The sequence below is a fragment of the Nothobranchius furzeri genome, chromosome 11, assembly GCF_043380555.1.
Source record: "Nothobranchius furzeri strain GRZ-AD chromosome 11, NfurGRZ-RIMD1, whole genome shotgun sequence".
NCBI lineage: Eukaryota > Metazoa > Chordata > Actinopteri > Cyprinodontiformes > Nothobranchiidae > Nothobranchius > Nothobranchius furzeri.
In genome coordinates, this window is record NC_091751.1 from 28,408,728 (window position 1) to 28,424,228 (window position 15,501).

At 43.0% G+C, this 15,501-nt stretch overlaps 1 protein-coding gene across 2 annotated transcripts in view; it reads right to left on the reverse strand.

Moving 5' to 3' along the window:
- Positions 1-12,946: 12,946 nt before the first annotated feature.
- The window catches only part of dlgap3 (discs, large (Drosophila) homolog-associated protein 3), a 219,827-nt gene continuing 217,272 nt past the window's right edge, over positions 12,947-15,501 (reverse strand). For both annotated transcript variants that reach the window (XM_054744733.2, XM_054744729.2), the window contains exons 11-13: positions 15,402-15,493; positions 15,121-15,267; positions 12,947-14,449 (exon numbers count right to left, since the gene is read on the reverse strand). In XM_054744733.2, the coding sequence (XP_054600708.2) occupies positions 14,138-14,449; positions 15,121-15,267; positions 15,402-15,493 (551 nt within the window). In that variant the 3' untranslated portion in view covers positions 12,947-14,137. The remainder of the gene's footprint in view (positions 14,450-15,120; positions 15,268-15,401; positions 15,494-15,501) is intronic.

Here is a 15,501-nt window from a genome sequence, read left to right on the forward strand (position 1 = left end):
TACAGTCAAATGGAAATATATGTAACCTGCCGTTTAACTGTTTTGCCTTCCTGTGAAGATTGTTGCAAAGAGAAACAATTAAACTTGATTAACCCCAGAGCCACCCAGAGAACCAGAGCGCATGCGGGAAGATTCCTCCCACTGAAGCGAGTGTTTTCCAAACCCGGTCTCTCAGAGAGACTTGTCACTTAGAAAATGTTCCCTGATTATGAAACTTTGACTGAATAGTGCTTGTTCCTGTCTCCAATGTGGCGACACATCCAGGAGCCGTCTGAGGAGAAGCCCAGAATCTCACATTTTCTTCAGCTCATAAAGTGCCGATATGATTACGCACAAGCGTGACCCGTCAACCCGGTCTCACAGTAAGACCGGGTTGGACCTGTTCAGGTTTACGCAGACAATCTTTACATTTAGAATTGGCATACAGATGTAAAATTAATGCAGTAAAATATAAAGCATTTTATTTAAATATCCATTCATTATTTTACAAGCACAGAGAGCCGCGTCAGATGGATGGAAGAGCCGCATGTGGCTCCAGAGCCGCGGATTGCCGACCCCTGTGCTAGCCTACTTTATTGTCCCCAGCAATTCTGAAAACAAACTGACGCCCTTGATGTGAGGACAGGTACTGCTTTGTGAGTGGCATGTCAGCGTGCCAAAGTGCAGCAACACATTAAAGCCCCTCTAGAGCGGTTTCCTATACCCCAGAAGAGGTTTGACCATGTGCACATGGACGTGGTGGGTCATCTTTCCCTGTCCCGAAGTTTTACCCACTTTTTGACTATGGTGGACAGAACTACCCGGTGGCCAGAAGTTGTTCCCTTGTCTTCGACCACCTCGGCTGAAGTTGCTTGCACTTTTGTCTCCTCCTGGGTGTCTCGGTTTGGTGTACCACTTGACTTGACCTCAGACAGAGGCCCCCAGTTCATGTCTGTGTTATGGACAGCAGTGGCCGAGAACCTAAAGGTCAATCTTCACCGTACGACCACATACCACCCAGAGGCTAATGGCCTTTGTGAGAGGTTCCACCGCACAATGAAAGTGGTTTTGCGGGCCTCACTTGTCCGCTGGGTTGACCGGCTGCCTTGGGTCCTTTTGGGCCTGCGTTCAGAAGGATTTGGAGTCTTCTTCAGCTGAACTGGTTTTAGGTTAGCCTCTGAGGGTGCTGGGTGAGTTTCTTACTGGTGTATCTGGTTCAGTTGCCAAGATGGTGGGCAAGTTGGGGCATTTCAGGAAGGCAGAATTTTCCACCCTGACAGCAAACAGTACACTGCTGCCTTCTGCAGTCGTATGTGCCCAACAACCTCATGTCAGCCAAGAAAGTTTTTCGCAGCCATGACGCACACTAGGGATGCAACGGTATTCAGTAAAATACCTGACCGTTCGGTACGCCCTGCACGGGACAATCCGCCCTCCTGTCCCGCGGGACTTCGGTACTCCCATTGATTTTGCGCTGCTCTTTTATTTCATGCTTGGCACCATGCGCATTTGCCTGTCCAGGTAGATGAAGGCCCACCCCCAAGTTAATGTCCAATCACCGTTGTGCATCCGCGTCCTAGCTCACAAACTCTTACTACAGTTAGGCGGCTGGCTGCGAACGAAGAGACACGAGGAAATGGCAAGCTGCAGTGGAGTTGAAAGGAAAGAGTTTGAAGAAGCACCAGGCTCTTTTAAATCATCGGTTTGGAATTATTTCGAATTTGGGGTTGAGTACAACGATGAAGGAGTAAAAACAATCAACAAAAGTTACACAGTCTGTAAACAATGTTTGGCACATGTTTCATACTCCAGTGGAAACACGAGCAACATGTTAAAACATATCCAGCAAAGGCATCCAGACATAAAGCTTCCTGAACACAGGTCAGTCGAGCAACCCGCCGCACAGGCACCAGCAGCAAAACAACTGTCTATCAAGAATGCTTTTGACCAGACCTACCGGGCTTTTTCAGAGAAACATAAAAAAATTACTGATGCATTGGGAGTGTTTATCGCGAAAGATCTGCAGCCTTTTTCTGTAGTCGAGGATGTTGGTTTTCAACATTTAATGAAGACGCTCGACCAACGTTATTCTGTGCCCAGTCGCACACATTTTAGTCAGGTCGTCATCCCTGGTCTTTACGACAAAACGCGCAACGCCATCGAGAGTGATTTGGCTAAGGCAGAAAGCCTCGCACTAACAACTGATAGTTGGACTTCTCAGGCAACACAGAGCTACATGGCTGTGACGGCTCACTACATGCTGGACTGGGAGATGAAAAGCGCCGTGCTGCAGACTCGCCCCCTCTATGAAAGCCACATAAGTGCGCATTTAGCAGAAGAGATAAAAAATGCAGTCACCGAGTGGAAGCTGGAGCGGCCAAACAAAACTATACCCGTCGCCACGGATAATGCTCCAAACATTGTTAATGCAGTTAATGAAACTGTTGAGCTGGGACCCCAGATTAGCTGTTTTGCTCACACTGTGAATCTCGCTGCAAAGAGGGCTGTGTCAATCAACGGTGTGTCCCGCCTCCTTGGGAAAGTGAGGAAAGTTGTCACCTTTTTTCACCGCAGCACCACAGCCAACCAAGCACTTGCTGTGAAACAGCAAATGCTAAACTTACCAAAGCACAAGTTAATTCATGATGCGATAACCCGGTGGAACACATCACATGACATGTTGTCACGATATGTTGAACAGCAACCTGCCATCTACTCTGCATTAACAATGGACAAGAATCTGAAGAGCCACGTCAAGGACATTGCAATGTTGACTGACACTGAGCAAAAAATGGCAGAACAACTAATTGAAGTTCTCAAACCTCTAAAAACTTTGACAACACTCATGAGCAGTGAAACAACCCCTACAATTTAAATGATCCTCCCACTGAAAGAAATGATTCTCAAGTGCATGGCTCCTGGAGGTGAAGACAGTGCAGGTATCAAAGAGGCAAAAGAAGCCATCGCACAGGACCTGGATAAAAGTTACACCGACCCTTACCTTCAGAAGTACCTCCAAAAAGCCACAGCCCTGGATCCCAGGTTTAAATCCCTGCCATCACATGATGAAGCCTCCCTTGACAGACTCTACAGAGATCTTGCCATAGAAATTCTGGAGAATGAACCACAGGTATGTTGATCATATTTCCTGTGAATCCATGGCTGAATTTATATTTAATTTTTGTTAAAAATTTCTATAGAGGTTTTAACATTTCATACTTGTACAGATCTGTCTATGATCAAACAGCAATTTAGCTTTTCTCTGTTGTGGCAATTACACTGAGTTCACAGGAGCAAAATACAAACATTAACAGCTGTTATTCTATATATTAAAAAATTGTCATTGTTTTTCCAGAGACAACTGGAGCCGGAGGCGATGCCACCCACAGAGGGACAAGAGTCAGCCTCTCCCCCTCCAAAGAAGACGGCAATGGCAGAGCTATTTGGGGAGGTTTTTAAAAAACAAGATCAGGTCAAAACTCTTGCCCAGGTAGTCGAGGATGAAGTTGCTTCATACAGGTTGGCAGAATCCATTGGCGTTGATGCCGATCCTTTCAGGTGGTGGAAGACCAATGAGCATAAGTTCCCTCATGTAGCAAAAGTGGCAAAACGGCTCCTCTGTGTCCCAGGGACTTCAGTTCCTAGTGAGAGAATCTTCTCCACTGCTGGGGGACGTTGTTAGTGCAAATCGGTCTCGCCTTGCACCAGACAGTGTTGATAGACTCATCTTCTTGCACAAAAATCTCTCAATAGTGGACGAGTACATATTGCACTTTTTATGCTGAATGCAGGATTATTTACTAAATTATTTAGCTCTGTTTTTTTTGTTCTAAACACAAGCTAATTTATTTTTGTTAAAGGTAAACCAGACTTTTTCATTCACATTGTTGTCGAGGACGAGAATTGTTTATTTAGTGTGTTTGTTTTACATTGCTTATATTTTAAAATTTCAATTCACTACTGATACTTGAAGAAGAGGTTGTATTATTTCGTGTTCAGTACAGCCTAAAGAGGGTTCATTTATTCCATACTGTGATGTTACAGCACAAGCTAACTCCTGTTTGTTAAAACGCAAAATGTACTTTTACTTTTGCATTGCTTACCTCATGTATCACGTATCATGGTTGGGAACCATTTGAATATTTTCAAGTGTCTTTGTTTACATTTTGTAATTTTTTATATATATATTTTGTATTGCATACAAGTGATAATTGAAAGAGGGTGTTAGTGTTCAATGCAGAGAATGTTAACTTATTTCATATACTGATGTTCTTACAATTGTGACATTCTGTTTTCGCTCTGAAGAAAAATAAAATGCATGTTTTGGAATAAACGCTGTCTCCTTCTGCACAAACATGTACCGAACCGTCCCATGGACCGTGGCCTAAGTACCGAGGTACGGACCGTACCGTGGGCTACCTGTACCGTTGCACCCCTAACGCACACCATTCTCCATTTCAATTTCTTTATGATGGCCCATTCCGTGCTCTGGAGGTGGGGCCTAAAGAGTTTTTGTCTGAGTTGGGAGGCAGTCAGGAACGGGTCTCAGTGGATCGCCTTACACTAGCTCACGTGCTCCCTGATGCTCTGGAGCCAGCTACCCCACCATGGATGTCTTCCTGTTTCTAACCCTACCACTCATGCCTTTTCCCCTGCTGCTGTTTTTTTACCTGCTGGCAAACAGTCTCATTGAAGTCGACCCCACACCACCACACCCTTCTCACCACAAGTGGCTGCAAAGCACAGCGGTAGTGACCGTTTGATTAAACCCCCCAAGCGATGGCGGACCAGAATCTCCTCGAAGCAGTAAAAATGATCATAATGGAAATTAATTTCTACAAACAAATGGCTTAAATCTGGACCAGATTTGTTTGATTTGTTCTGTATTAAAACTGGCTCACTCCGCTAGGTGTTGCAAAATCAACTTGTATTGAATGTTGCTAAGACCAGTTGCATTGTAATTGCTTCTAAACACTCTTAGAAGTAACCCTGTGTTAAAATTAACTGTAGGAAATGAGTCCATTAAACAAGAACAGTAAACTAAACTTCTGGGTATACCATAGACAATCAGTTGGCTTGGAAACAGCATATGAATAAGATTGCAATAAAAATGGGTTGTGTCATAGGTTCCATCAAAAGATGTGCACCATTTTTGAATCAATCTGCACGCAAACAACATTGTTATCAAATTTGGATTATTGTCCTATAGTTTGGTCAAATGCAAATGCAGATATGATTGAAAAACTACAGAAAATCCAAAACAGCTGCATATTAAAGAGGGATTACAGGGCAAATGTAAGAGAAATGCACACTGGGCTGAAATGGCTACTTGTGAGACTGTTATATTCACTGCTTTTTTTTATTTGAAAGCTCAGGGAGACAATGACGCCGTCCATTTTATATACGTCCCTTAAATTTAGTAGGGACAAGCATGTGTATGACACCAGACGTGCTGAAGGAGGTAAATTCACATTGCCAAGAGTGAGAGCCACTGCTTTAAAACCTACAGCAATGTACATATAGAGGAAGGCATGAGTGGAGTAGTCTACCAAAGCAAATCAAAGTAAAAATACATTTAAAATCAGATTAAAAGAATATTAATGCAGTAATGTTGGAGGAGGAATTCATTAAATATTTTAAATTGTTAACAATATTGTTACAGAAGATGAAATATAAGTGTGTGGCCTTAGGATGAGTGAATCTATATGATGGGAAGGTTCATTGTTAATGTTGTGATGTTATTCATGAGATTATGCTGAGGATAAGTATATTCTGGTTTTGGTTTTCAACGTGTACTTTGTTTCAGTGTTATTTTCTTATGTATTTTTCTTCTTTAACCCTTTGATGCATGAATTATGAAATCTTCAACCATGATTTTTTTTAACATTTTTTTTCATTCATTTTTAGGTGTGAATGAAACAAATTTCAACAAATATTTTTTGTCAAATTTTATAATTTACAAATAATTTATTACATGTCCACCTCAGTGGACAGCATGCATTCTGAACATGAGATATGTTGGCTTGGCTTACTGAAGTCCAAACGGAGGGGCTCAAATGCAATAAAGTCTTCAACAGCTGGGCTTAATAGCAAAAATAAATAAATAACAATTTTGAGTACCTGTCCACTGTAGTGACCGTTATGCATCAAAGGGTTAATGTAAAATGTTATGTAATTGTATAAAGAGGTCCCCAGGAAGAATACAGCAGCTAATGGGGTTCCTAACAATAAACTAAAAAACTCCATCCAGTAAATAAAACAGTTTCTTGAAATTTTGTGATTATATTTGAACTAATTGGTTGATTCTTCCGGTCCGATCCTGTTGGAAGTGGACCAGGTTGAATGCGATAACATACACTACATGCATTCTCTTGGTCCTTTCAGGGTTTAGCAATTGGTGAGCTTTTTCATTTATTGCTTGTCCATCAAATATTTAAATGTTCTCTGACATTTGTTTGTATTAATTTAATCCGGAATATTTGGAAGAGAAAATAATTACTGAGTTTAACAACTGTTCAGTGGACTCAATTTAAATTTGCTCAAAACATTCAGAGTCAAAGAATCAACACACAAAAAAGACAAAAGAAACGCAGCACCCTCTTGTTTAACTCGCTAAAATAGCTTTATAATATTAATTATAGTAATAGTATTAGTCATTAGAAAATGTCCAGACAATGTTGAAAGTGTTACATTCTGTGTTGGGATAAACCACGTCACAGTGTGCCATCTCTCTGAGCCTCAGTGCCATCAAACAGGCTTCTTTTGACACATCTAACCCATAAAGCATAGGAGCTCAATAAATAAGTAACTAAATATGTACAAAATGAGAAACAGAACCGTTCAGACAGCACATGTAGTTTTCTCATGCATCTCCTCCGGGCTGTCCCTCCGTGACGTTATGAACATCTATTTTCTGTGGCCACTCGGCTACTATGCTTGAGTTGGCTATTTTTAATCGGCGACAAAACAAAAGCATGGTTGTATGTACAATATGCTGTCTTGGCACTGAGTTAAAGGTGTGTGAAACAAGTGAACTCATGCGTCAGGCTGATGTCAGAGACAGAAAAGCGTGTGATTATAGGGCTCTCTCCAAATACAAGAGATGAAAGGAGAGGAGGTGTACACAACATAGGCTTCTTCGGTCCTTTTGCTACATCTTTAGAGTAAGAACACCAAAAGTGAATAGTCTATTAGCTCGATGCTCGTCTCGGTTTCCTCCCCCAGGCAGGTGAGTTCAGAGTGGAGCAACAGCACAGTAAAAAGAGACAGGGTCTAATGTTTGGATCTTCTATTCTCAAAGCTTACTTCCCAGAGTTTGTGTCAACTTGCTTTTCTTCTACTCCTCCTCCTAAGTAGCAGCAGTTTACTGAACACAGATAGTTACCGCACGCGTGACGTGCCCTAGAACAGCCTAGGTAACAGGGTTCATCCAAAGCTACACGTAACACCATTTCAAGAATGAACAATATGGCAATAATTAACATTTGTAATGATAATAATTGTACTAATAATATTGTTATAACAATAGATGTAATTGAGAAGAGCAATGTACATTTGTAACAGGTATTTACACTTCTGTAAACACGACAGTGGCAGGGTATATAGATACTTTTTTTTTTTTTTGTTTTGTTTTTTTTGGTAATTACACAGTAATTGCTATGTTGTCTCTAACCCTCATTTTTATCTGTGTGTGTCCTGGAAAGCCACATTACTGAACACCAACACAAACATCAACATAAACGCACACAGAGTTACACCTCAGTGCTAAAGGCACATTGGAGTTTCGGTTGAACATCTGCTCTGGTCTGAGCTGCTCTGGAGCTGGAAACAAATACATTTAAGGACATTTTCCCTCATTTAAACTAAAGCTTTAAGAGGGATAGATGACGAGATGACCTAAACTAATGAGTCATTTTTTCCCCTTCTTTTTAACCTGGAAAGTCCCAGAGTCTTACTCCATCCACACTTCCTGTTTGACCTGCGCCAAGAGGATGCGTTGCCTGGCGGAATGAAAGTGGCGCTGAGGCAATGACTGACAGCTTTCTCCCACCCCAACCCCGCGACCTCGGAGTTTCTCCATCAGAGAAACAAGCTTTTAACGAGCATGTACACGCTCGCTCGCTCAAGCACACACACGCCGCAGTCACACTCAAAAACAGAGAAACATAAGGAGGATGTGAAAGAGGCCAGCAGCTCTAAGCCTTATCGGCTTGTGATTGGCCAAACCAGCTGAAGGCATGACCAGACTCAGCTGCTGCTGCAGTGCAGCAATTTAACTCGGTGCAGTAGCATCACTGTGTACCTCTTAGCCAATAGCAACGGCTGAGTAAAATTAAATGTAGTGCAGAGTTTTAACCTGAAGAGGGCACAATATTGACAGTTCTAGGCTGAATTTTAAAATTTGAAATGAGATGCACTAAAATGATAGCCTAGAAATCTAGAAAGATAGTTGCCGAAGCAAAATGATTTTGCGTTGCATGTTGTGGAGCCACGCTCCATCGTAGCCTCAACAGCTCATTGGCTTGAGCAGCATTGTGTTATGCCAATCACAGCGCTATATTGGTTTGGTGGGCAGGATGATGCAACAAAGTATGGCGATGGATCGTTTGTAAAGGCTTTGGCATAAACGTTTGAACTATTTGGACTTGAGGTTTGCTTTGAGTCAAGAGCAGATAGAGTTACAAAATAATGACTATGCCTATTGCACTATTTGACACTCATTCAATAAAAAGTATTAATTTAGAGGTGACTTGCTTTTAAAGGCGTGGTTCACTGAAAAAAGCATTTTTAATGATTATTTCTGATAATCAATCACTCTGCGAGTTTCATGCAGGCTGAACATGAAAACAGTCTCCCACACCTACCTCCTGCATTAGCTTCTGATAGAAAATAGACAGGGAAACTCTAGGATTAGAGAAGCCTGACCGATCTACGTCAAGTGGTCGCTTTGACACACCCTTACTGGATCGCAACAGGGAAGGCTGTTGTTGTTGTTTTAGCATCTAGAATCAGCACAGGACGTCTTGGCTAGCAGAAGCTAACCATTAGCATTAGCAACTCAACCACACAGCAGAAGTTCCCACAGGCTTGTGTTATTTCTAGAGACAAAACATCAACATTATAGATCAAACGGTCAGTGGTAGAGTGGCGTTTCTGCTATCCAATCCAAAACAAGATGTCTAAGATGTCTATCAAGATATAAGAGTCCACATTCTGCCACAGTAAGCCCACCTCTGATATGATGAATTTGTCCGTGCTTATGCAGGCTTTTCTAGGCTTTCTTTGCCCCAATCACGGCTTTCAAGATATTCATTCCTACCACAGATCAATGCAAGTGTGTTGGTTAAACAAGATTCCCACACCTTTAAGAAAAGTAGAACCCATGTGGGCCTCAACTCCAAGATCTCTATAGCCATTTTTCCAACAGCATTACTCAACCTAAAACAGCTCAGTACAGCGTGAGTTAACTCGGCTCACCTCAGAGTAGTGTTCCTCACCAACTCCACGAAAAAAGGTGGGTGTGCCTCTCATAGCACACAGGGGTGGTCAGTAAACAGTGTGAGGTGATCTGCATGCTACACAGAAACACAACTCAGCATGATAAATGGTAGTGAACTATCTACTCAGTTTTATGGATGTTTGTCAGACTCTGAAACAGGAAATGGTTGCAAGCAGCAAGGCGGATAACTCTGGAACAAGCCATGACTCCACCCCCTAGCCAATCACCAGCCACTAGTTGCAATGGCGGCCATGGTCAGAGCACCTGGAACCGCAGTAAAGCAGAGACTGCAAAAGTAGGGGGAGTACTGAACCGTGCTTTTGGAAAAGCTGGCCAGACCAAACCGCACCATCCCAAGTCACGCTGAGTTGGAAAAGACCTATATGTGTCAAACGTTACTTGCTTCTTACTTAGCTCCTCCACAACTGTAGTCACTATGTTGATTTTGGCCCTAGACCAACAACATTGTTGGTCTGGATTAACACCATCAAGAGTATGATAACACCTTTGTTGCTATTATTCTGCAGCAATTTACAGTTTACATCTACAACAGCTAAACGTTGTTGGCTGACAGGCTTTCTGTAAACTTGTATATTATGTCAAGCTGGGCAGTTACGTCTTGCATGAACCACCATTATGAAATTTGTCTTCACAGTGATCACTGTGATGTGTGATGTACAGTTGTTGCTAGCATTCAAAAGCTAAAGGTTACTGATCATTTCTTTTATTGAATGAATGTAATTTTAACATAACGAGTGGCCTTCATATCTTCTGATGTGACGTTGCCCACGACCTTTGTACTCCAGAGCAGCTCTGCCTTACGGGGATGTCAAATCAAAACTCTAATCTGCTGCTACTACATCTTTCCAGCTCTGCTTTGCCGCAGAAGCACAGTACACAGCATGCATGTAAATTGGCTACGATTAGGCTTCTGCCTCCGCTGCTGCCTTACGCTGCGCTCTATAGTCTTGGAATAAAATGGCTAAAAGAGAATCTGGGCTCAAGAGGCGAGTGGTCGGTTTCCCTTCGGTCATGGGCCGAATCCAGCCCTGTGTTTTCAGGGTTTTGTAGTGGTGCTAGAGAATCCCCTGAGGACAGAGGCCTGGGATGGGACAGGAAACATAGGTGTGTTTTCATCATAGGAACTTCAGTGTGAAATCTAGAACGGGTAAACTGACTAGGAGATAAGATGTACCGGTCCTCTCAGCTGTTGTCTCCATCCCTTTCAGGACTTTACTAAGATGTCAGCAGACGGCTTCGGCAGTGAGTGATGTCATCAGTGCCGAAAAGTGTCCACAATAGCATTAACGTTTAATCCATTAAAGTTTAATCCATTCGGATTATTTAAAATGTGGCGTTCAATGACCAGAAGAAGCTCTGTTTTTCATGGTGCTCTTTGACAACAAGCCCCATGAATGATGTAGTTGTGGTGGAATTCTGCAGGGTTTTTCGGTGTTGGAAGTTTAGTAATGGCGATTTTAAAACTGCTCTAGCTGTGCTTATTTTTATTCCATTCAGTTTCACAAGAAACTTCCAATGCCGGTTGTTCTGTTGATGTCATTTCCTACTGGGTTACAACCAATCGGCGAGAGTTAACCAAACGTTCCACTCAGCTACTCCACCGGGCCATTCCAAGTCCCTACCCCTTTTACTCCGAAACTTCCTGAAACTGGCCCGGACAATGGCCATTCTGCCGGCCCAGTGAGATGCCAGGAAGTTCCTGTAAATTTACCACGAAGTTCCGGAAGTGGAAACATGCCTATTGCTGCTGGAAACTGAGGTACTTAAGAGTTGATTTGTCTTTTTACACAGGGTTTTTGCACTTCTAGAATGAGCAGAAATGGCAGATGGTGGTCTGTCTGCTAAGTTTCATGGGTGCTCAGGAACTGAAGTTCAAACTGTTCAGATATGTAACAACTTATACACAATACTGGAGAAAAATAAATCACAACCATAACAAAACAGTAATTGCAGTGGACCTGTTTCAAGGCAAGGCTGCTGGCTCACACCTCAACTTGTAAGGATTACAGGAAAAAGTCACCAGATATGAAGAAGCTTCTTCTGTGGTTAGAAATCCAACAAAAGCCGTTGATTCCTGGAGGCGCTCAAGGGAAGCTTGTGGTTGAAAGACCTTGCCGTCGTATGCAGGACTGAGGATCGAAAGGGTGGAGTCAAGAGTCCTTCACAGTGGCGACACAGTAGTAAAGCAGTTTCTTTGTGCTTCGTTTGATGAGGGCCGCGATGAACACCGCGTAGATGTTGTCAAGCTTGGCGGTAGAGGAGACACAGGGGTAATGGGGAAAAGGCTGCTCTGCAGCTCGCGCTGATGCAGATGAATTAAACATGATGCCCTTCATGTCTCACTGCCGGGGCAGCTTGTTTTACAAGAAGTTTGTTAAAATCATCCCTAGAAGTTCAAAAGCAAAAAACATCAATCGTAATTTCCAAGGATGCCAGTAGCATCGTCTCCAAAAAGGATATAATTGTACAAACAAGTGACTCTTCATAATAACTGTTGTAAAATTCTGGTAATTTGTTTTTCTTTTTTCGATCACAAAAATAATTGAAGGCTACAAAATCTCCTTTGCTTGTTTCGATCAAAAATGAGACTTAGCTAAATTTTCCAGAGGCTGCCGTCAGAAAACATGCAGCAATAACACGGAGAGAACGTGCCAGTCTTGGGTGTGTATTGCAAGTTAATGTGAGGGAGATTAAGTACAATATAAACTTTGTCTTTAACCATATTCTCAGCAAGATTTCATACCTTCCTATTTACATATCCTTATATTATATCTAAAGTGTAAACCGTGTTCAAAGGAAACCTCCACATATAGCTGGTTAGGCACATGTAGTTGCTTCTAAAGAGGGATAATGGGGTTGGGTGGGTGGTGGGCTACAGCAGTACAGGTTGTGAGAACCACAGACGGATATTTAGGAGGCCAAAAAGGATCATACATGGCTAACTGTGCTAGTTATACCCTGTGAACCTGACTCACAAATTCAAGATGACAGCAGTTGAAATCCATTTTCACATGTACTGGGTCTGGATATGCCACGTAGCTGTGGGATAACACAATGCTATAATCTATCATAATAATAGAACAGTATTTCACATTTGATATATGATTTTTGTACATATACTGTACTGAATAATCTCTACTCATCTAGAAATGTAGATTATATTATAAAATATACATCTCCCAATAAAATATCACGTTTTTGCAAACATCTTCCACTCAAAAACAAACCAAAAGAAACAAAGTCATGCTTAAAAGCTCTCATGTTTTGTTCTTTTTCTCTCCTGCAAAAAGAAGATTTGGACTCTTGGAGGATTAACTGAGCTTCATATTCATTCACACACAAGTCAAAAGCCATATGAATTACCATAATAAAACCTCCTCCTTTGACGTTAACCTTGCAAACAAGACTCATTCAGAAACTCGTTTGAAACTCCAAACTGTAAAAACACTCCAAATAGTGTCAGGATGTAAATTAAGAGGAAGGAAAATGTATCACAACAAACAAAAATAGCTGAACTCATCTTAAATGTTACTTATTTTCTACAAAACGATCAAATATATGAAGTTTTTGTTGAAACAACCCTTTTGTTGGGATCCTTGCTGACTGGGAGGATGTTGGAGAGATGCTAACCATTTGACCAACAAAATCCGTCCTTCGTTCATCAGTGCAGTGTAAACATCCATTCAAGCAGAGTCCAAAAGAACATAAAGCTCTGTAATTCAAATAAAAAAGTAAAGAAACCCATCTTCTGTCATGGCTGTTGTCACGACGCATCCTCATTGCACCACTTGGTGGTGCTTTACTCTCACAGTGAAAAGTCAAGTAAGTCTAGAAAGCCACCAGAATAAGTTCCACCCCACCTAAAAACTCCCACAAACCTCTCCTGTGTACTTTGGGAGCTCCATGGAGACGACATAAGGAGCTCTACTTTCATCCATTTTTCATGTGACGCACTAAGCTGTGATGCTACACGGTGCTTGTGTGCGCTCTTCACAACAGCAGAACATTGGAAGAGCCTCGCTGCTGGAAGCAGAGAGCAGCCGATAGGACAAAACGAATGAGACACAACCAGCTTTGTGCTCCAGTGCCCGTGTTGCTAGATGGCACCTGAGTGTAAGGTACAAGCGCTCGGTGGGCTTCCGATCCTCAGGAGTTGATCTCCCTCACTGTGAGGGAATAGAGCATCAGTGAAGGTTACGGATACGTGGTGAACCAGAAAGCCTACAAACCGAGTCAGTGTTGGTTTAAATGGCATTAGGGATCCACCCCGGGAGGGTCCGTTTGAGGTCTTGTGCCTGTTAAGCCCTTTATGTGCTAAGTGAACACGCTCAGGCATGCTACGACGTGAACCTCCGCTGACTACTGTTACAAAAGTGGACTGTTTGTCACCACGTCAGCCAAAAGGGTTATAAAAAAGAAATTCAGAGATCAAGAAGTAAAAATCTCTTCCTCTAGGGACTGTTGAAGGTCTAGGCCATGTTGGTAAAGCGTTTGAATTTCAAGACACTAAAATGGCTGTCATTGCTTGTGTAGTAAGTGTGATGCAAAATGGTGGTGTTGGGGGGTGTAGCTTGAAAACAGAAATAACTCGCAGGAGATCCAGAGGTCACAGGAGAGGGTGACACATCAGTCTGGTGTTCAGAGACGAGTCTGAGCCTCGGGGATGTAGATCTCGATGCTGTCGGCGCTCTCCGTGGCTGAGTTCTGCCTGAAGGACGCAGTACGCTTCTGCAGTAGCCTCCTCCTAGCCTCTGTCCTTTGGCGGTCTCCGAGTTCAAGAGATTTTTCTCTGATTGGAAGGGTGTGGCCTCCGATGCGTGGCACCACCAGGCCTCCCGGCCCACTTCCTCCACTTCCAACAACCCCGTCTCCCGCACTATCAGCTCGGAGGCTGCCGCTCACCCCACCCATGGGCTTCTTTGGTAAGGGAGGAGGAAGCTTCTTTTCCTCCTAGCCCGTCGGCAGTGGGACAGAGACATAGGATGCAGATGGACGGTGGAGTTATCATGTCGGGTGGTGAAAGAGATGGATTTTGAAAGTGGTTTAAAAAATTCCCCAAGCAAAATAAAAGGAAATGATCAATTTAGGCAGAGACAAACATAGCAAGCAACAGGGGAGTCACAAAATAATTGAACAGACAACAAAAGTGTGTGTGTGTGTGTGTGTGTGTGTGTGTGTGTGTGTGTGTGTGTGTGTTTGTGTGTGTGTGTGGATTTGGGTGACAATAGGAAATGAAATGGGTGGAACAGAGGTAAAGTGAAAAAGAAAGAAAAGAGAAACAATAGTTAGCGTGCCATTGGGATTTATCCAGGCAATCAGTAGCTAAAGTAAACTCTGCAAAAAAAAAAAGCTAGCAGGTTGTCGTCGTCTTTCCAGAACTCAAGAAATAAGTAAATGAAACAAGAATAAATAATAACTCAAATGAAACTAAATGTTGTCACTTAAAACCCTGCGGTCCTGTGGCGTTGTTGAGTTCAGCTCCTCTTGCTGTTTTGTGTTTCTACGGCCAGCGAACGCTTAGAGGGCACCGCCGTCTGAGCCACTCGTCTACACACCGCCATCTTAGCCCGAGGCAAATGCTGAAGGGAAACCAGGGCTGCTTGGACCAGCAGGCCTCTCACCTTCTTTTCAGGTGGGAGCCTCCAACCAGAGTCCTTGAGCCTCTGGAGGTCCTGAAATTTGACCCTCACGTCCTCTATGTTGAGCTGGAGCAGATCCCAGAAAGATGCCAGGTCCTGTGGCGTTGGCAGGGGGTAGGCAGTGGGGTCCTGAGAGGACAGCAAGGCAAAGAGGCTTCAGCGATTTGCACAGCTGAATGTTTGCAGACAAGCACATCTGTTGTGAAATAAGAAGCCGCGCACGATAAGAAGTGTGTGTTGTCATGTTGCATGTGCATACGCACCACACTTTGCTGGCAGAGACGGAAGAACTGCTGAACTTTTTGGGACATGAGAATTTGGGCACTGCCAACCACATTTCGAATGAGCTGAAGCACTGGAAGG